At 42.7% G+C, this 22255-nt stretch overlaps 1 protein-coding gene across 5 annotated transcripts in view; it reads left to right on the top strand.

The window, feature by feature from the left end:
- LOC110974937 (semaphorin-5A-like) overlaps window positions 1-22255 on the top strand; it is a 136204-nt gene that overhangs the window by 31296 nt on the left and 82653 nt on the right. For all 5 annotated transcript variants that reach the window (XM_022226936.2, XM_022226950.2, XM_022226954.2 and 2 more), the window contains exons 3-4: window positions 18243-18345; window positions 22126-22171. In XM_022226936.2, the coding sequence (XP_022082628.1) occupies window positions 18243-18345; window positions 22126-22171 (149 nt within the window). The remainder of the gene's footprint in view (window positions 1-18242; window positions 18346-22125; window positions 22172-22255) is intronic.

The raw sequence follows: 22255 nt of genomic DNA, 5'->3' as shown, positions 1-22255 counted from the left end.
AGGATGTGTGGTTCACAGATGACTGAGATGGGTACTTCTTGAGCTCAACTATTTTTAGTGGTTGCTGGTGAAGCATATTTGAGACTGCAGAACTGGGTGTACTGGTCATGACTTGGTGTGTCCTTTTGTGTTCAATATTGGGTAAGTTGCTTTCACCAAAATGCAAACGGGGATTAAAATGAGAGGGCTTATATTTACTTCTTTTTTTTTGGATGGAAAGTTTGGAATTTGAGTGGGAAGCAGGGAGGGTAATGGGGTTGCCTTGATTGAAATGCAAGGCACGGTGTCTGATTAGAGGAATGATAATGCACCTCCTTTTTGGTTTTGCAGTCGGAACACCTGATGCCGTGCTTTGATGTTGGCACCGTTTCCCATTTCCCTTCACCACTCGAGATTGATGCGCCCGCAAGGCGGCTTCCTTTGATGTATTGTTAGGGCAGACTTAAAATCCATATTTCATTCCGGCTCATTTGCTGCAAGGCTGTTGAAGAATTGGCAGCCAAAGAATTTTGGCGGGATGACTGAAAAAAAAAGATGGGTGTGAATAAAGGAGGATTTTATAATCCAGATCTTTCTCTGATCTCGTGTCCTTTTTATATTCAATTTATTCCTGTAAACTTCCATTTTTTTTGGCATCCTTCATTCCAGAACTTGTATTGCCATTGGCATGATGAGCAGATAGTTATTTTTGGAAACTGCTGCTCTGACAGACTTCTAAATTGGTAGTTTGTCAAACAATTAAGTTGGTCCTGGGCATTTGGCTTCTTTGAATAACTTTGCCAGCCTTTGCAAATTGGAAAATTAAGAAAAATTCTTTGCCCCTAAATAGGGGGACTTCAAAGAAGGCCATGTGTCCAATTATCAAAAACCGTGGTACAGAAATATCTTGACGAATATTTCATCCCGCGAATGGTTTGGAGAGGATCTAAAATTTGTGTGGGCAGGTGACTGCAACTATAAATGCAACAATATGGTACTTCCAACTATTTGCCTGAAGGATCACGGGCTTATTTTTCAATGACAACTTTCACGAATTAAAAATTGTAACTTGTCCCATTTTTCTTGTGACTTCAGAAGTAAGTCTTGATTTCCCTCCCTTTTTTTCCCCAAGTTTATTTTGTCTTTGCAGTTGCACATTTTGTCATGGGTTGGACTTGTACCTTTCCTTGGGAACCATAGATAAATGTGAAAATGCATCGACAAATTGGACCCACTAAACAAATTTCTTGAAGTTACTACCTGATTTGTAACACATCCAAAAGATCTTTGGCTCAATATTACATGTGACAAGTAAAAAAAAAAGCCTTCAGAGGACATCTTTGTCCAAAGTGGTAGAGAAAGGACAGATTTCAAGTACTGAAGACAACCAAGGCTCTTGCCAGTGGATGATGTACATGTACATGTAATTTACTAATACAGAATCTCTGTAATCAGAACAGCCTAGCAGTAGCACCCCCCAGTTTGAGGTTTCTTGCTTGTCCCCTTTGTGGGCCATGACTCACCCAACCCTGTCAATAACAACATTGCAGGGGTCTCCCTGCCCTCCAAATGGTTTTCTGTTAGTTCATGAATGTTTGTTTATCTTAGGGTTTCTAAAGCATTATACCTGGGAGAGGGGCTACTGATGGTTAACAGGTACAGGTTACTCCAGTTCGTTGCATTTCAAAACAGATTGTGGTTGACCATTGAGAGACAAAGGGGAGGAGTGTTTGGCTCTTCTCAAAGGGGATCACTCTGTACCAAACATAAGGTACATGTGACCTGAATGACCTTCCAACCCACAGAGTTGCTACATGTCATGAGTGTTTGGGCTTTGTGCTATTAAGCACACCACAGCATAAACATGATTTTTTTCTGGACAACCATACATGAGAGTACACATATTCTTTTCTCTAGACTCGCCTGTTTATTCCGCTTTCGAATGCTAAAAATAGAACCCCGGTTTTTCAAAACAGAGCTTTTCCCCGAACGCAGTCCCTCATTCCCATCTTCACCCATCCTCCTAAAGTGCCCCTTAATACTCAGCAAGTCCACTTTACACCTCCTTGATAAATGATTATCTGGGAAGCATTCAGTGGTTGTTGTGTTAATCTCCTGGACCTCACCACAAGCTTTCAGCTTTGCTGTGTGGAGCTCTGCGATACATGCAGATTGTGAGCCAGTCAGTTGACTCAAGAAGAAAATAATTTGTAGGGAGAAGTCTCCTTCTGCATATTAGTGAGTGACGAACGAGGTAATTTGGGACAGAATATCCATGGCTCCTTTGCTGTTGTCTTTTCCTTGGTGCAGGAGAGAGTCGTGTCTGATGCAACCTTCCTTGCACAGCATGCACGGGGTTGTTCTAACAGAAAATAGATCAGTTGGCAAGTTGTGGCCACAGTACTTCATCATCATCTGTCATGGTTTTGTGAATTATTGTGTTCCTCACCGCTGACAACTTGGCTCTTTAATGGAACAAGGAAACTTGGCGGTTGCGGTTATATGAACTTGAAGGGGTGGTCTTAGTGTCAATATTTCCTTCTGGCATTAACTGGATAATCTTGGTGTAGCAAGGTTGTGTGTACAGAATTCTTGGTTTGCTCATTATATTCCTCCATGGTTTGATCTAGGGGAGAGTGCATGGCACAATGTGTTGTCGGAAAAGACAGGGTTGGCCCCATCATTGTGCTGGTTATTTTTGTTCCTGGAATCCTTTTGACTCGCTTGGTATGTGGTTAATCACTGGAAATATTCGATAAAGAGTAAGACTCAAAGACAAAGCCAAAATATTTGAGATAAAACCACTTCAAGCTTTGTTGTTGAAAGAGGTGTAACCATTGTGGTACTTGGAACGCATTACTGGGTTGCTGCGCACAGGTCATGGTTTGCTTGTTTGTTTCATCCTGGTTTTATATGTTTCAGAAAGCAAACTCTGAGATTATTGCATTTCGAGGGCTGTTGACTCATTTTTATTTGAATCTTCAGATATTTTGGCAACCTTCAATCACATTTTACATGTTTTTCAGCGTCCACATGGGCAACCAATGTGATGTTTCATTCTAGAACAATACAATGGCTGATAAAAGGTAGTGCTTCAAACAAACTTGGGTCGAACAGGGAAGGAAAAAGTGAAATTTGTATGAAAATGAAATTGTTAGGAATGTGGTTTTGTGGTTGCAGTTTTACGTGTACGTGTATTTTGAAGCTTGCAGTCTGAATGCAAGGTGTCGGGCGATTCTTTGAATGCAGCAACAAAGCCACCTTATTCGATGCCGCTGGCCCAAAACCGTAAACTCCCTGCTTGTCAAAAACTTGCACCAGACATGATAGATCCCCTCTCCTCTGACTTCCTACGAACAAAGGGATTTTTCCGGATCTGATTGAAGCGGATCTTTGCTGACCTTCAGTGTTTTGTGGAGGGAGAAGGTGTCCTTTGTATTGCATGCAATACGGCGTCAAATATTTGAGGTTCGAAGCCGCCGTTTGCCATAGAGACAGGAGTTGACACAGAGTGAGTTGGATTGTAGCGTTACTTTTGCAACCTTCAAATACATGTGCATGACTCCGCTTGGAAGCGCAGAGCTGTTCTCTATAGTACAGATCTGGAATTTTTCATTTTCTTTTTTCTGTGCATAGACTCATCTCAGATGATGCCTACGCTGCAGCAGCTTATTAAATATGTCCTCGACAGAATCAAGAAGTTTGATTTAGTCGTATCCAGGATTATATACATGTATATATATATCCAGTTGAAATGAGTCATTTTCATGTCTTGCCTGTCAAAAGTCATGTGATGGGACTTTGACCAGGACCTTTCACAGTTTTGGAGGGGTCTTAATTAATAAAACAGTGAGTCAGCGTGTGACGCCCGGGGTTTTAAAATCAATGTCCATCTTTATGTTTTGCTAGCTTTGGGCGTGGTAAAGATACTGTACATGTAATTAATTTTGAAGTGACAGTGTCTCTTGATGCAATCAGATGTCACACTAAGTGATGATTGTAGAACCTGTTCGATGTTTCATGTATGAAAAATTTGTGCATTCCCATTCATGATGGTTAGCAGGTGTACTGGGCATGATCCTTCTTTGAAGCTGATTTTTTTGGGTGCCATTTCAGCAGATTAGGCGTTGCAACCTCTCAGTGCTGCTGAAAATCTTTGTTATTGTTCACGTGCCTTGGGCGCACATTCCCACATAACCGTTAGCTGTCCAAGACAAGGACCCTTGAAACATTTGTGTTTCAAATAAGCTTTTTGTTAACTTGGTAAAAACACCAAGCGTGCTTTTAAACTGATGCACCTTTAAGCAGTCGAGGAAGAGCATTGGCTTTTTAGCCAGGGTTGACCTTACTTTCATTAAAGGCCAGAGGAGTAAAGGAAATGGAAATGGTGGAATTGTTGATGTCATATCAGTTTGCAAAACAAAAAGATAAAATTAACAAAAGGATAATATTTTCCCGGAAAGAAAAAAACCAAGGACCCAGTTGCTCTGCATGGTATATGTGTTTTAGTTTGATAGGATTAACCCTAAGAGTCCTCAATCCTTCACCTGTTAGAGGACTGAGGACTGTTACGGTTAATGATACAGCATATTTTGCAGGTCCCCTCAAAGAGTCCAGCAAGCCTTTTGTTGTTTGGAAGCAGATCCTACAGTAATTCCCAAGACCTTCACCTGTCAGCCAACTGACAACTGCTTGAGCCTTTTTTATTAATTTTCCCCCTTTATTTAGCAGCTGGACAAGAAAATGCGTGGCAACTTTCCCAATGGAACTACAAAATCTTACTAATGTAATTTGTCCGGTGTTTTCTCTGTATACACACACATCTGCACATGTGGGTTTGGGCTTTAAATGACCTTGCAAAAATCAGACTTGGAGTTTGGTTTATCTGTAGTCGTCTGTAGTATCTGAAAACCAATCAAGAAATTTTGTCCATTAGCCCTGGCTTTGAAGAGAAATACCGGTATGTTGCTCCACACTCGCCAAGAAATAGTGAAAGAGAAATTTGGAGATGCACACGGAAGCAAGCCATTGTAGACCCTGATGTGTTTGCCTCCCTTTTGCACTGGAGACAGAGAGACGGACACCTGTTGCTCAGTTGCCGAGCCAATTTTTAAACATCCAGCCCTGCAGATTGATCCCTTGGAGTTGGTTATTGTTGCAGCATGCAGTCAACAAATTTTCTCCATTTTTGCTTCCAGCCCAAGAACTATTATGCCATCTAGTTTTTTTTTTTTCAACTAAGGTACCACTTTCTTTCACAAGAGCCGATGCCTGTTATCTCTTGCCGCCACATAAAAGAATGTGATGGAAATTAGACCCCCAGCCTGTGCCAGAGCTCGCACTTTGCTGTCGTAGCTGAGTGACTCCTCTGTCAGAACGAGAAGAATTAATTTTAGATTTTTTTTAATTTTTTTTCCGTTGATAAACGTTACGGACCATTTGCCACTGTTAACAGGGAGCATAGGAAATCAGAGTTTGACCTTTGTTGACCCATGCGGTAGTTCTGCTCGTTGTTGGTACATGTTTGTCTGCTTCAGTTGTACTTTTGCACAGGCTTCAAGCGTCCCCCCCCGCCCCGCTCACCCCCTGACTTACACCACGCCGCGGTATGGCATTTGGCGAATATTTCCCGTAAATTTGTTCCTCTTTTTGTCCCAATCGTGGCAGAAATTGTTATTGACACTGTGCGAAGATTGACTGGTGTTAAGAGTGCACCAGTAAGAGATGATAATGAGGATGGTGACGTTGTGCCTAAGGACAAAAATAAAGGCAGAAAGGTCACGCAAAGTGCCCTCATAAGTCATTGTATTGCCAGCTTGGTTACTTTTCCCCCGCGATCTCGGTAAAATTTCCTGTGTCGGAAGTCCAAGTTCGGACAGTGGTCACATTTGACATTTATACCCATCGGCCGGGTATAACCCAGGGAAAAAAAGTCTGGTGCAAGCACGGCGTCAGAGAGGGATGAAAAGTATGGTGCTGGAAGTAAAAACTATGTGGGGGGGTGATGGAGGCTACTCGATGCATGTCACTAAACACTCTGTGGGTACTGCTTGGGGGGAGAGGAGCTACATGGGCTTTATAGCAAGAACCCACTCACTCCTCTGGAACTGCAAGAAAACCAAACCAAGCAGAGGGGATCCCATGTTGTCTCTTGAGCCAAAGGAATATCCATTCTTGGTGGTAGACCCGGCCAGGATACATACATGGACTCTTTTGCCAATGCTGGATCAGAAAAAAACTACAATAAAAAAAGCCACCACTTAACTACTGACTCCCAGGGTAATCTTGGACATGATTGGTACTTACCAGCAGGGCCAAAAGCCCTACTAACAAAAGTACAGATGCAGGTTAATGCTCTTACATCCCTAACTTCCCAGCTCCAACCCTTTTAGACCTTTTACAGTGTCTGGAGTGGTTTCCCCGGACAGCCAGATTCAGGGCCCTTTCATTTGTTGCGCAGACCACAGCTCCGCGTCTTCTTTGACCCCGGGAAAACTTTTCATCCCTGTGTGGGAAGGCCGTGCGCAGATTATGTGATTGGGGTTTTTGTAATCAGTAGATTAAATTCCGCTATTGTGGCCTGGTTGTGGGGCCGGACGAAGGGCAAATCGGCGGTCAGGAGTGCTTCAAGTAGATCCCCCCTCCCTGGAGGTCTTCCCAGTTGAGGACAAGGCGGGAAGTTATTGTAATTTGTATTTAATGGATTAGTTTCCCCTACTGACCAAATCAATGGCTGATTACTGTCGTCCTTTTGAGAATGCTGGCGTGGCAAGCCTGGTACACAGTTTGTACTTTTTACTTTGTATAACAGCTTGAAAAGAGGTCACAACAATTCAGTGTTGCAGGGTAGAAATTGGAACTTAAGAAAGCTGGGTGCCACCTTGAATTGTACATTATAAAACCAGCAAGAGGTTTCTGATAGCGTAAAAGGTTACTGGTTGACAACCTGCAGGCTGCACTGTGCTGTCCATTTTCTGACCCCAGATGAGTTTAGGTGAGCAAGAGTGTAATTGGAGGTTCTCATCAAAATGCCTCATTGTTTTGGGGCTGGCTTTTAGCTCAAGTGATTCACCAAACACAGTGGCATTTTGGCAATTTTCCCTCCAAAACTTGGCCTAGCGGTGCCTCAGTAGAGTGCAGATCATTTCGACTTGGACAGATTGTTGACCACCTGTCCATCTTTTGGCAGGTTATCATGGGATGTCGTCTCTTGAAGACAGTTCGAAATAGACTTGAGCCCCCCAGGCCTGGGCAAACATCTTTTCTTGAGAGAGACCTTGGTCAGAAATTAACCCATTTTCAGGTGGGAAATTGACATTAAATGGGATCTCCAGGGGAGTTGTCTATTGGCCTTGTAACTTAGGATGCAGCACCTGTTTTGGTGCTGTAAGTTTGTCACGCCCACCACAAGAACACACAAGCACATTTTACAGGTTGAACCAACACCAGTAATTGAAATGGATTATCAAAGGCTCCAGGTTTTCTAGTGTTTAAAATATGTAGACCCATAAATTTTGGCTGTTTGAGTGGAGAGGATTTGGGTTTTATCACCTCTGAAGAACTGGCCCCATATACCAGAGAATGAAAGATTGGAATAATGGATAGGTGGCCGCAGTTACAGCACTTCCATAAAAGGTGCAGCCTCATCGCTGGGTAATTCAGGTTTTGGGACACAGTCAGATCACGGACCATTTGGTCAGATCAACTCCCAGAAATTATTATGGTGGTGTAATTTAATACTACCTGGTCTTTTGAACCCATTTGGTTCTCATTTTTCCCCTCCAATATCACTTGTGCCACTTTGTCAAGATGTCAGTAGATGTCAGTTCATGTACCATGTACATGTAGTTGGCAGATACCGTCAGTGCACCGTTGCCAGCTACGCACCTTTTGTGTTCATTCACAAGAGTTCATAAAGCCAAGGCGATTTTTAAGGATATTGAAACGAGGAATCTCTTCTTATGCTGGTGACATGGATTCTAAGCTCCAATGTACAGCCTGGCAAGCATGGGTGCACTGTCAAAGTTCATGACCCATTGTCCTGTGACTGCCACTTGTGCAAGACCCCAATTTTTATCCATTAATTTGATTAATTAATCGTTACCAGTATGGCCATGCCAGTTGGAATCACTGCATGCAATTTGTTCCCTTTCAGGATTTCCGGAGTTTGTGGTTTCCGAAATCCTTTATTGCGAAAGTATTCTTGTTATCCTAGCATTCAAAAAACCTGGAAATACTTCAAACGCTTTTTACAAAATATTATCACCGACCCACTCTGAGACTAATCCCCCAACATGCACTTCTGTTGTAAGCTTACAAAGGGGGAAGAATTGGTGTAAGTACTAATCGCTTCAAATCAGCGGCGTTACGCGATTGTTGTGGAAAACTGTGACCCTGCAGAATTGCCTTTGTGTGTGGGTAATTGCCTGGTTGTCTACAAAAACATGCTCTTAATCTTTGCCTTCCGGCAAAGATCAGAGATGATTGGACTATCAAACCGGAAAAAGCCCATCGTTGAATGGTTCAGCTGTGGAGATGGAGGAAGAAAAGCCACATTTGGGGGAGTTTGGATTTTTTTTGGGTGAGAATAATTGAAAATCAACTCTGCAAAACATGCTCCTTAATCTGAGCCTGAGGTCTTCCCGCCGTGCAAATTTCAGAAGTGTCAAGCCTCATAAACCAGAGGCAAATGTTACTGAACTAACATTTGGTGAACTTGTTTTTGCAGCGAAATTGAGACATTGGAAAACAGTGGTTCTTGTTTTGTCAGGTCAGGCTTGGTAAGTTCAAGGAGTTACAGAATGGATTCTGACAAGTGAAAATAAACCACTCTGGTGAAAGTCTTGGTGTCCAAAACCCTAAAATCCAGGGGGGGGGTTTCACAATAGTGGAGAAACCCAAAATTGGCTAGGTTACTGGGATTGTGTGTTTTTTAATCTTTAATACATGTACATGTATGTTGTTCCGAAGAAAACCTAAATAACTTTACAAGAATACTTCTTATCCTGAATGTTTTGGGGGAAACAGTTGCAACCTTTAAGTAAGCTGTTCTTTGCTTTTACTTTGTTCTTAATCTGTGATTTCAGTGATGAAATGTAGCATATTTTATTGAAATACTCACCTTTTTGGGGGGGGGCCTTAGCCATGAGGTACCACCTCAGGGACATTCAGGAAACAAGGCCACTAGTACATGTAGTTGATGGTGCCGATATCAGAAAAGTTCAAATTCACGTCTGTGAAGGCTCAATGTGTAGAGCCACATTTTTTTCTTGTAGAACACATAATGTACACAATTCCTGGAGTAAAGGGCTTCCGAAAAGAACAGCAAACATTCTGTAATACCCAGGGGAGTCTTGGAACTACAAATTGCCGTTTCTCCTTATCAAAATCAGAGTCATTCCTCAGGTGTAATGACACTCTGGAGTGTTTGACGTGGACAAGAACTTCAGACCACCGTTTTCTCTGGTTACAAGTCGGGCCCTGTCAGCCCTACCCTGGGGCATAATCCTTCAACTTATTGAATGCCTGAGAAATGCCAATGTTTTAGGGGGCCCAAGCGTTTTCTGGCCGTCAACAGTTTAGATCAGAGTGGTTCACAGTTTGGCCCCCCCTCCTTCCTCGTTGACCGCGAACAGTAGCGGCATACATGTAAGTTTGGGTGAAGCCTCGGGAGGTTTTGCCCATTCCTACATGCTCTGCCATCTCAGGGCAGTTGTTGAAGACAAGTACACATACATGTACATGTAGCCCTACATGTAAGCAGTCATTTTGCTGGGTAAGGAGGCTGGGTGTGGCTAACAAATGGGAGGGCTCTGAGGCTTACTGTAAGCTGTGCATTTGAAAAAATTTAGAAAAAATGGAATACCCAGTTAATTACTTGGAAATGAATAAGCTTTTTCAGTTTGTCCAAACTGAAATTATGATACCAACTGTGCCATATCCTTAGAGATGTTACCGGTACCACACCCACGTCGGTATTATTCAGAGAAAATGATTCAAACCTCCTGCATGCAGCACGTAAGCAGTTGTAGAAAATTGATTTTGAAGAAAAAACCCAGCTTCCTGGGAATTTTTTTTTCTCCAGGCATACATGTAACAACTCCCAAGCCCCTCGCCTGGTTGGGGCTCTGCCTCCAAACCTCCTGATGGCTACAGAAGTTCTACAACTCCCCCCTCCCCAACAGTGCCTACATCCTCCTGTTGCCCCTCCCATCTTGATGATGAGCACCATACTGTATATGCTCTTTCACCCATGCCAGCACTGCACGAGAAGTACCGAGTTCATATTCAATCAGTGTTGGCTGGTTCGGACCCAAAGCAACAGGTTGATCCCATCCAGACAGTGAAAAGCACCCTGGGGCCACACCAGCAGGAAATCTGTTAGATAATAAACAGATTGAGGCTGATTAGTCATGATTGATGGTGTGATTTGTGTCTCGTTATCGCAGGTTTGCAGATGACCAATTAACCAACTGTCAACCGCATGCATTTTGCACCAGGAAACCAACAAGTTGCTGGAACAAAAAAACGTTGCCCTGCCCTGCTCTTCCCTCTGTCAAAGGTGACAGTCACTCTTTACAAAGGGGTCGAGAGACTCACAGCAGGTGTTGTCGAGTTCTCAGTGAATATGGTACATCACACACAGAACTGCCTCGTGGCACTGCTACTTCGGCATGTCAAACTCTGCTGTTTCCCAGTGGTTAAAAAAGGCACCTTTTCATTTGCACAAGTGAAGGTTTGCATCGTTGCATGATTGCAACATTCTTGTCGGCACTGGCCCGACCGTGGACAGACCACATTGGCCTATGTGCATGTATGAATGTTGAATGCATCAATCCTCCATGTATTCATACACGTGTACTTTAAATGTACATGTATCAGTGTTCACATGCACATGCAAGTCTTAAAACGTCTTCTTGACTCATCCCAAGTACCAGAAGGAGAGTGTAGCTAGTTTTTTGGGACCCTTCCTTCCCCCCACCCAACTCTGGCCGCCTCATCAGTGTGCGTGTGTATCTAGTCAATTTGGGATATCCTCTGATTGCCATGGATCGGGGATGCTGCGACCGGTGACCCGCCTCGCTTGACTTCAAATGGTAATCCTGCAGAACCTCTACGTGTCACTGGTTGCATCCTGGAAACAGTCCCTCAGGACCCCGAAATAACCCCACTCTAATACATGGTGTGTGTTTTGGGGGGGGTAGTTAAATTTTATTCCATACTGTAAAGTGGTTATTGCTTTTGACAATCATGACCTCACTGCAATCTCTGAAGAACTGTTTAAGGGTCTACATAAGTGTAACCTACACTGTTCACTTTGAGAAGGAATGAAGGTTTCTCGTAAGACTCCGCCATGTCTTAACCCCCTCTCTCGTCGCTGTGATCATTGAAATGTTTTCCAGCAATCGAAACATTTTTGTAACCACGTATGACCAACTACGTGTACTTAGCTGATAATCCAAAGCAGACAACCTTTTCACCCCCACTTATGTCCCATCTTGGCCAAGTTTTGCTGTCCCCAATCATGGCTGAAGGTATACACGTTAAACTGGTGGGCGCGCGTCTTCCATATGCAGGAGAACATTACCAGGCAACACGTTTTGCCAGATGTAAGTCTGCCTTTGCTTTCAGGCTAGTTAGTAATGCTGTTTACCACTGGTACTACGCTAACGAGCAGAAGGTATCTACTTCGGTGTATTTGGATGAACCAGTGCAGTTTCCATGCAACCGTCAAATCAGTTTTATTATGGCGTTTCCTTTGCTTAACCCTAACCCTCCTGAATCCTTCACCTGTTGGAGGATTGAGGAGGGTTAGGGTTAATAGACGAATGCTTTCGGCCCACAAACATTGCCTTCATAGTCCTTCCCACCTGCATGAACTCAAAAGCCAAAAACATTTCAAACCAATTCTCAGAACGATCCATTAGATGATTTTTAGGAGATGCCATCTGTTATTTTTAACCTTGAATCTTTTCGGTGTCTTCGCAGCATGCCAAACACAGCGGTATCACCGGCATCTCTGAGCTCCCAAGGGATTGATATATCTTCTTTTTTTTTTTAAAGTGACCCAAATTTATTTGTTTCGAGTGCAAAGTGTCTAATTGCCACACACACATATCTTGTCATCAGAACAGAGATGAAGTGACACTTTTTAGGCTGTTTCCTTTGGCAAAGGCTGGAGTTTCTTAATTTGCCAGGGAGCTGATTTTCCAAATCCACAGGAAATTGGTCTATATGCTGACCTGGTTTTGATCAATTTTGGTAGGTAAAATGCTGTAGTGAAGTGCTTGGACTGACTGGGAATGCGCACAGACATAAATTGTCAGAGACCGAGATTTTAAGGTGATTTAGCAGAATAAGGTAGATTTTTATCCATAGCTTATGCATTTTGTGGCAGCCAGGAGGAACTCTGAAATTGTATGATGCAGTGCGTGTTGGAATTTGTCTCAGTTGCAATACAGGGATTGATTACACGACCATATTGTTACCCTCAAAGAGTTGGATTTGACACTTTGTTCCTGGTTGTGGGAATTTTTCCTTTCCTGCAATGTTAAAAATGACAGATGGGGCACATCTCAGCCCAGGCAAGTGAGTACTGTAGCTGGCCTGCTATATAGAGTTGTGAGCTACAGTTGCCTAGTGCCCTAATCCAATCAGGATAAGGCCAGACAGATAATGGAGAGGGTCAACCCCATAAACCACTGCGGGAGAGCGTGGAGCTGAAACTTGTCTCCTGGCTAGTGCAGGGGTGGTGCTGACGCTATTCCACTTCCCTTGAGTTTTCCTCTCCACCCTTCCCCCACCCCCGCCTAACCATGGCACCACCCTACGGTGCAGATGAAGCACCTGCTTGGTGTTTTGTTCGGGACTTATGGCCATACGTAGGATTCTCTGACCACCCTTGGGCAAGTTAGAGTGGTGATCATTTCGTCAATTACTGGTCAATTTTCCTGGTAGCTACTAGCTGCGCGTACATGTAGGACATATATGCATGTGAGTTACCAGGGAAAAGTGGCCACTGGTTGACAACTGGTTGTTTGTTGAAGTTGCCTGTTTTGTAAGGTGTGGGAATAAACTTTGAGCATGAAACCATTGATTTTGTAATTGAGGGAGAAAACATAAAGGACAAGAGGATTATAGAGGGGTTTAAAGGTCTACATAAAATGTTTGCCCTGCTGAAGTGTGAATCCATTTCCTTGCATTATTTACTGAGGAATTAGCAAAGTTCCGCGAGTCATTTCCCAACAAAAAACTCAGACAGAAATGGCATTGCCTCAGTTGCATAATTTTCTTGTCTGTTTAGTCATGAATCCTGCCTGACTCCACACACCATTGAAAACAGCATCTGTGTCACTTTTCAGTCAGTAGTGGAACAGTAACTGTCTGTCTGATCGGGCGTCAGGGATTTGGCCATTTTGTTTTGGTCGTCCTTTCCCCTTTGTGTCAGCAGCCGAAAGTGATTGATCCCATGGAAACCCACCGACAATTTTAACATTCTAAAAGGGGCGGCACTTCACACCTGGTTCGTGCCGGCCTTTGAAAAAAGGTGAGAAAGAAGAGACTGAAAATGCGCTAAAAAGCTTTTGATCAGGAGAGGTCCGTTGCACTTTGGAAGGTAGACAATATTCAGATAGATTACAAATGAGCGAGCAAACGTTGGATTAATGAACCGTATCCTGGAGAGTCGGCTGAAACTGATCAGGCTTAATGCTGGAAATGGCAGCTGGATTTGTTTGGTTTTATTCCACTTGAACTTGGAAATGCACTTGCAGCCAAGTCCATGCAGAAGTGGTAATTTGATACTGTTGATGTGCTGTGTTAATTGCCAGTCAAATATGATTCCCCCCTCTCGAGTCGCTGAGCAAGAATGCTTAGCAAGTGTAGCAAGTGAATGTACCAAGGAGTTGCTAAGCAAGGAACAAGAACACAGATGTGACAGCATTGTGTAACCTTGTGTAGACCCATCATCAAAAGGTCCACATAAAGCAGGTTGTGTGGAACCTCGTCTGGACCTGGCCAGGTCCTTATGAGGTTACCCCCCCCTTTCCGGAGAACCGTTTTGGAGGCACCCTTTTGGGTTTAGGGTTCTTAATATCAAACAGAAAAGGAACAATCAAACTATCGACAAACACCCAGCTCAAAAGAGTCTTCACTGAGCAAGAAAAAGTATTTTCATCGAGTTCTTAAGTACATGAAGACAAGGAAATGTCCACACTACGCAGGGAACTTAAACATGTGCCTGCATTGGTGGTGGGCACACCATTAAAGTGTGTCTTCATTTTGAAGGTGTTCTGTGCATGCTGCATAATGATGAAGAGTGTGAAGCAATGATGATGTCTATCTATTATGCTACATGGGAGCTTTTGGCCAGCCATTCCCATATTCGGTAGAACTCCAAGTCGGCCCCATTTGTTCGTTTGCAAGTTCCGCATGTTTCAAAGTGAACCAGAGAAATTCTGCTTTACGGTTTCCAATCAGAAGTTGTTCACGCATGCCTGAGTGCCTGTGGGCCATAACCAGACACATCTCAGCGCCTCTATTCTTTGAAGGGGCGGGCCAACACGGCTATTTCGTCAGAGGGGCGTCCCTCTGACCGTTGTTGAATGGAGGTTGAATGGAAGCGGCTCTAGAAAGGGGAAAAAGGAGGCAAAGGCCAAGAAGAGAAAGAAAAAAAAAGGACCCCTGTTGGCTGGTGCTGCTATAGATGGCCTGAATTGGTCATTCGACAAGCTTTGCTGAATTCTGACAGTTGCTGAGATTGACGGAACTGTTTCCGAGGTTGTTTCACAAAATGGGTCTTGCCCTCTGCTGCTGTGGCTGTGTTGTGTAGTAAACCAGTGGTCACAACTGACAACACAGCCACAAAAAAGCCAGATTTGGACACATTGGAAGCTTTATGGACTGAAGCACCCCCCTAAGCACTCTAATTCTGTAGACCACCAGTTGCAAACATGCCTGTGAATGTTTTTTAATGCGCGGTGACATCAACTGCATGTTGCATTATCATATCTACCACCGAAAGCGGATAATTCTTTCTGGTCCAGAATACACCGTTGACGTTTGCAACAACAGAGTCTGTGACCAATTTTTTTTCCAAACTTTATATGCATTCATTTTTTTAAAGAGAACACTAACCGTGACTGCATTTTGAAATCAGGAATTAAATGCCTTTAGAAAAAACTCAGTGTGATCCACATTTATTCATTTCAAGATCGATTCATGAAACAGGGAGCACATCAAAATAAAGTCATATACAGCCCCCTTTGTGTTTCTCTACATTCCATATTTTGTAAGAAGCTGCAGCCTTGAACAAATATTACACAGCGTCTTGGCATTTATTTATTATTTTATATCTCACTTTCAAAAGCATCGATAAATTGCAACTGTACAAAGTACATGCACCTGTAACTGTCCAGACAGCTTCAATTAGTGACTGGAAGCCAGCACTTGTCTTTTCTCATCAGTGGAAAGCCCATCTGGCCCAGATCATGTGAATGTTGCCTTTGATTGCGCGTTCACATTGGTGCTGCGTGCATGTCACACCCAACCACTCTGCTGCTTCATCACGGGCGGCCAGCCACAGATAGTCATCGCAAACATGCTTGAAAATCTGCCCAGGTTTTTTATCCTGTACTTACCGGCACATTGCACATCAACATGTGATGCATACAATGTACATGTATATCTACCAGGGGTTGAAATGAGAAAAGCAGTAGATTTTTTTGTATCTTTCACTATGTTCCACTTTCAAACTTGGTTCCACTTTTGCCCAGGTGAGAAAGGATAGATTAGGATTTCAGTCTCTCTTGATCGCTCAGACAGTTCGTAATAACTGTCTGAGTTTCTCTCTGGGTTTGTGAACTTTCTGAACCTGTAAAAATCTCTCTTTTTTTATTTAAAATGAATCGTTAAAGCTGGGCAAAGTCATTCAAAAAGTGCAAGTTGGATGACTCAGTCTGCAGAGGTGTAATAATAAACGACAGGTGTAATTTGGAATTTTCTTTCAGGTGTAGAAATTGTTTTTTCTGTGCTAAATAATCAGCACTTGAATTTTTTCACTCTAATTCTTTTCTTTTCCCCTCGATTATGGATCGGGCTAAAATCTTTTCAAGTCTGAAGAAGTGATTAAAATTTGTTTGAAATAAAAACAGGGTCCTTGGTATTAAACTCATAGGGCCTACAGTGAACATTTGAATTGGGAGGATCGACTCCACCGCAGAAATTTTGTGAATGGACGTCAAAGTACAATTGTGCACTCTTTTGACGGATGTAAAATTGATGATGATTACAGTTTCAGAAAAATAAAGGTAAAGACCTCAGAATGGTTGTCCGTTGTTGACCTGTCTCTAAAGCGTTGGCGGCAATTTTGTTAAATTAGCCGGCAAAATTGCATCACCTAAATTGACCACAAATTTATAGGGCTTAAAGTACACATGCTTTGGAATGGCATTTGTTGTGTTGTAGTGTCATTGTTAGGATGCATTGCTAATTTTTTTTTTTAGTTGTGTGGAATGTTTTGAATCGATCATTGCCAACAATGCACAATTGTAATGAAAGACATTATCAGATAGATGTGACAGAAATACAAAGACAGGGCGTTTCTAATTGTGAGCGGAATTCAGAGGTAAATTGAACTATTGCTAAGCATTTGTTGTGGCTGTAACAATTGAGTACTGCAGTTTGGTTGTCTGTGTCTTTGCACTTTGGTGTGCATGTGGTTGAGTTATGTCTGGGGGAGGGGGTACAGTTCATTTAAATATCCCAGTAGAAATACGGGGAGCCACTGCTCGTGACAGACATGTGTATAATCACCTGAGAACTGTTCGAGAATTGTGCCAGTGGGACCATGATAAAGGCAGCTTTGGATGATTTTGGTATTTCTGAGGACTTGACCTGTCCTACTATGTACAGGTACATGCCTAGCAACTGCAAATGCCTTTGATAACAGACCGCCGGGAGCTTGTTTGCCAAACATTTTGTATCGGTAGCAGTTAAAAGTGTAGTGGAGTGCAGTGTACGAGCAGCCCAGACGGGAATTTGGATTGTCATTTTTGGCCATTTTCTAGCTGTCGGCATTCATCAAGTCGTTCCTCCTTCAATTAGCGTTGGGTCCTAGTGGAAGTGCGCCAAAGCCATTCAGCGGGCGCTTTAAAAAAGGGCTGGAATTTTGATTGTGGGGGCAAATTGATTGTTTCATTGTTGAAATCCCCTTGCTCGATAACAAAGCCCTTCCATGCAGCCCCAAGTGGAATTTCTTTCCCCCTTTCTTCAACTTGCAGCGGTTGTTGACAGAAGAATTGTTCTGGGTTCCCTTTGAGGCACTTGTTTGAAGCTGTGACTCGGGAAGAATTTCACTGCCTCGTTTGACTGCTAATTCGTCACGACAACTCAACGCCCTGGCCTTAAATGTCGAGCACGCTGTCCCCAACTGACAAAGGGGGGGCTCAATTCGTGCGCAAATTGTAACTTCCAAATGGGGGATTGAGACCCATCGGCGAACCATAAGGTTGGGTTGTGTAGAGGTTAATCTTGGTCAAAACTTCCAAGACCGGGCGAGCTGTGTAACATTGGGACCATGTGCTCCAACTTAACAATACGTCAGGTGGTACATGTATATACATGTACCTGTACACCTGTACTTTTATGTGTCTCCAAACTCTCTGAAAGGATGTTTGTTGCTGGGGAAAAAAATGGGGCACATGTGTTTTAAACACTCTGTGCCTTCACTGCCCTCGTCCATAACCTCCTCAAATCCACCAAAATCTAGAACCATCTGAGGTGCACATGTATGTTTTTTGATGGATCCAGAACCAAAGTACCTTATCCCCCCCTGTCTTTTAATATCCAGTTTGTTGAAACCATTTTAACCCACCCTACAAAGATCAACAGCTTCCGGTGACATGTTCTTTACTTTTTCCGAGAGTTCTTCACCGTTTTGTTGGGTAGTTTAACGTAGAATACCCTTTTTCAATTCAATGATGATTGCCCCTGAAACATCCGACAAAGCTCTCAAATTTTGGCTTTGTGGATTGCACGTACGCACCCCATATGAATACTGTAATTTCATTTGGTCTGTCTAACTTTGTAGACTGGCTCTTGTCGCCGCAATCTGCCCTCTGTGCTGCGAGAAAGAAGAGCCTATAATAGTTAGTACATCTCTCTCCAGTGCTTGTGACCAGTCCAAGAAGTGCCAAGTGGGGAAGAGACCGGGTTTGGAATTGTGGTTTTTACCCCTTTGTTTCTGTCTCTCCATTCTTTTCCAGAGTTGCTGAAGTCCAACCTGCGGCTGTTCAGCGTGGAGGGCACCACTGATTATTCCCAGTTGGTCATCGACAAGGGATCCCAGGAACTGCTTGTTGGCGCCAGGTCAGTCCTTGTTTACTCATTCATTTCGTCATTTTATGTGTAACAAAAAGGAAAAAACTTATCCAATCTCTGTAACCCCTCCCTTTGAAGAGCCCTTATTTTAAAAAGACAAACATTTTATTCTAGCAGAGCATGTGAAAACTTCTTTGCATTAGGAGATCTTATTTGAAAATTTGTGCAGTGTTTATTGTATTAGGAGATTTATAATATAATTATTCTTTGGCTGACAAATTTCAGAATTACACACATTTCAAGTATTTGTCAGTGTGAACCATGTGGTTTCCAGCATTAAACAAAATTTCCATTTCCATTTGATTACTTTTTAGATTTAGCATTTGGTATGGCTTGAAGTGTGTTCAATCATTTATTTCACCCATTTACAAACAACATAGATAATTGAAATTCAAATTGATTGATAGAACAAATATCATGCCTACATATTGTACCTATTTGAATTCCCTGGAGTACACAGACTCTTGCACAGACAAAAGTGAAAGAAAGTTCACCTTCCTAGTAATGCTAGTAGTAGAAGCCCTCCCCGAGCCCTGTCAGCCATTAAAAAACCATTTGTTCTTTAAAGGGGTTGTGTTCCAGTGGCAAACATGTCTTTTAAGAGCTGTCCTCAATGTCAAAATAAACTACAAACTGGAATGAAAATAAACATGTGTCCCACCGCACCCCGGGAGTGGTGCCAGAATTTTTTTTGTTTTTGTTTTAAGGAGTCGCGAGAGGGGTGAGTGAGTCTGCTTAAAAAATCTTGTTTGCACAACCCACCGGCAGGAGGTTGGGTGCACTTGGTCTTGGTTTGAAGATCTGTCCCCTGAAAAGTCTCTATTGAAAGGCCAAGACCATCAGTGCTGGCAGGTGTGGTCAGCTGTCTCTCCATCTTGCCTGGGAAAAGTCAAAGGCTAATAACACTGTCCCCCGGAGGCACTTACTACACTCAACCTGAGCCTGAGTGACCAATTAGGGCTCTGAGTTGGCCTGAAAGTCACTGGGCACTGACTGACCATTGAGAGCTGGTTTTAAATTAGCCCATACATTCTAAGTGCATTGGACTTCTTGTGGGGGTGCAAGCTAAGTCATGGGTTGGATGAAAACATTGCCAGACTTTGAACTTGTTATTCTTGGATATTCTTTGATGTCCATGGTGTTGAATGTAAATACAGATATGCTAAGACCCGGAGAAAGGATTTGGAGACTGTCTCATATTTATCCATTCATGGGCTCAGTCATGTTTTCAAAAATAAGAAATCCTGGAAGTTTAACAACATTGAACGCTTTGAATACATCTTATCTACTCGGGTCGTTTTCTCCACAAGATTGAGATGCACGTCCCAATCATTCATCTTGACCAGATCATTCATCTTGCGGATGTTTTGCTCAGTCAGGAGTGGCATAACAAACAGTCATGGGCTTGTTGATGTCTGGACATGGCCCGTTTTTTCACCTCACTCCCTCATCTGCAAAGCCCCCCCCAGGAAGACGTCCCAGTGTGTAGTTTTCACCATCAGCTGCCTAAGTGTTGAGCAAAAAGTGGTCAAACCGCAGAGCCTGGTCAGCGGTCAGGTTTTGACAGAGGAAACAAAATTAGCCAGGCTCTTGCAATAAATGGCCCACTTGAGGGTTTTTGCATCCACTAATTTGGGAGATAAGCCCGGGATTGGTGTTGTTTGTCCACATGAGTACAATGGGGACTTGTTTGCTAAAAATCATGGGGCGCACTTTGGTTTGGGCTATGGGGCTTTCAAATATTGGTTGTGGTTGAGTTTGTTAGGGTTACAAGACACATGATAGGAGAATGGGTCATGCTTATTTGTGTATAGAGGCACTGGATATGTTTTGAATACACTCGGGTATGTACATGGTATGTTGAAAATAAAGGAACTTGAGTCCTTCCATAAATTAGGGGTCCCTTTTTTTTCGTGCCCCTGTCACATTTGACATACGATTTTGTAGTTAAGAACACGTTCTCCAATTTCCAAGAGTGATGAATTAATGCAAATTGTGTGCCAAACAAATAGAAATACCAGTAGTTTGAAATCAATTTCAGTAATATTTCCATGTCAAATTACAAAGGTTAAGTGTAACAGGGACACGTAAATTTCACACTTTTGGACCCTGTATTTGTAGAATGACCCACTTGAACGTTTGAGTCGGACTGGTTCCTTGGAGGGTTAGCAAATATTGTAACCGTTTGGGCTGAAGCTCCAGTTTCATTTTCTGGTGTGTGAAAACAAAATGCATGACTATTGTGAAAGTCAAACAAAACCCTGAGCACATGTTTGAACCTGGTTGACAGTTGCGTTCTTACACGTCAGAATAATGCCCCTGGTGCGTGTCCCGTTGTCAGTACAGGTACGAACCACAGCTTGGACTTGCCGGTGGCGAATAATGGTCGTAAAACTTTCTGGTGGCTGAACACCTGCTGAACATGTGCCAGTTTCTCCTTCTCCTCCTGACCATGCAGATAGCCCTCCCGGCTGACTTTTTAAAAATTCAAAACCCTGTGACATCCCAGTTGATAATGCCTCTTCAGATAAAGATTGACATTACTGCCGTAGATCCATTTGTACCTTGTGCATTGGGGTTTCATCACTTGCTGAATGGGGGAAGTTTGTGCTTGCTGGAAACAAATTAGACAAAGGAATTCAAACGTCAATGTTTTGTTTTAATTTTGTTTTTATTTTGGTCAGATATCAATGTCCGCATTGGGTTTCTGTTTTGCACACATTTGCCATAACCAGCCCAAATGTGGCGGTATGAGACCCCCCCCAAACAACCAAGTTCACTAAGCTCCGTTCCCAGAGCACTGACCCCTGAAATTTGTAAAGCTGTCACCAACAACACAACTCTTTCATATCGCACAGGGCATATCCCATGTCTGTACCTTCATTTGGGAGATGTTTCCACCTTAATTTGACTTTTCAACTTGGAAAGATGAAGGGTAGATTTAGAACAGAGAGTTAACATGAAGTCACTGTGCGCTACCAATCTAGATGTACATGTGTCACAGTTTGCTGCAGGCTGTTACATATCCTACCCCACTACATATATCCTTACTGTCCAGATGCCGGACAATCCCACATTTAGAAATTTGTCTAAAAATTCTGGTTCAACACAGGACCTGAATTGATTTGGCCTAAATACTTTGAAATTGCGAAACTCATATCTAGTAGGCGCATGGTCCACAAGCAATGCACACTTTCTGAAGTGTGAATCAATTGTCTTTTGAAAGCACTGCATGCATAATTTTGAAATCTATGGCATGCAGTAAAAGGCACCAAGTTCCTCTTCTATGGAATGAGATAATGTCAGTCCTTTACATTAGACACGTACAAGGTTTTAAAAAAATTTTCTGAAATTTCACCCGTAGAGATACAGACTGCCATTGTTTATCTGTATTTGTGTATTAATGGCTAATGTATTTCATCTTTTTTTTCTTTTCTTTTTTGTGACATTACCTTTTTGAAACTACCTTCTTTCAAATTATTTATTATGTTTATTTTGAAAGCAAAAAATACTTTTTTGTTACAGGAACCTGGCATTGTAGAAGCTTTTGCCTGTGCCAGCTATCCTCCATGCATCACCTTGTGCATTTGTGCTATTTATGTACCTCTTTACAGTTGTTATAATGGACGGAAATAAATCAAGTACTTGGCCTTCGGTGTAGAATTAGTACTGTCATAGCTTTTGTTAAAGTGATTCTTTTGTACAGTTGGCTGTAAAAGTTTTTCGATTTGAGATTTGTCAGTTTTTCCTGTTGCATTTTCCCAACAGAGATTTGCTGGTGAGGTTACAGCTGGACGATCTTTCAGTAATCGAGGTAAGTGGCTCAGCTTGGATTACTTTAGGGTCAGGGCAGGGGCCCTAACTCCATGGATACTGTTTCATTCATAATCTGGGGGGG

This window comes from Acanthaster planci, linkage group LG08 (assembly GCF_054643075.1).
Source record: "Acanthaster planci isolate LZ-2023a linkage group LG08, COTS_SCS, whole genome shotgun sequence".
NCBI classification, from domain to species: Eukaryota; Metazoa; Echinodermata; class Asteroidea; order Valvatida; family Acanthasteridae; genus Acanthaster; species Acanthaster planci.
This window is presented reverse-complemented; position numbering and strand designations above follow the sequence as displayed.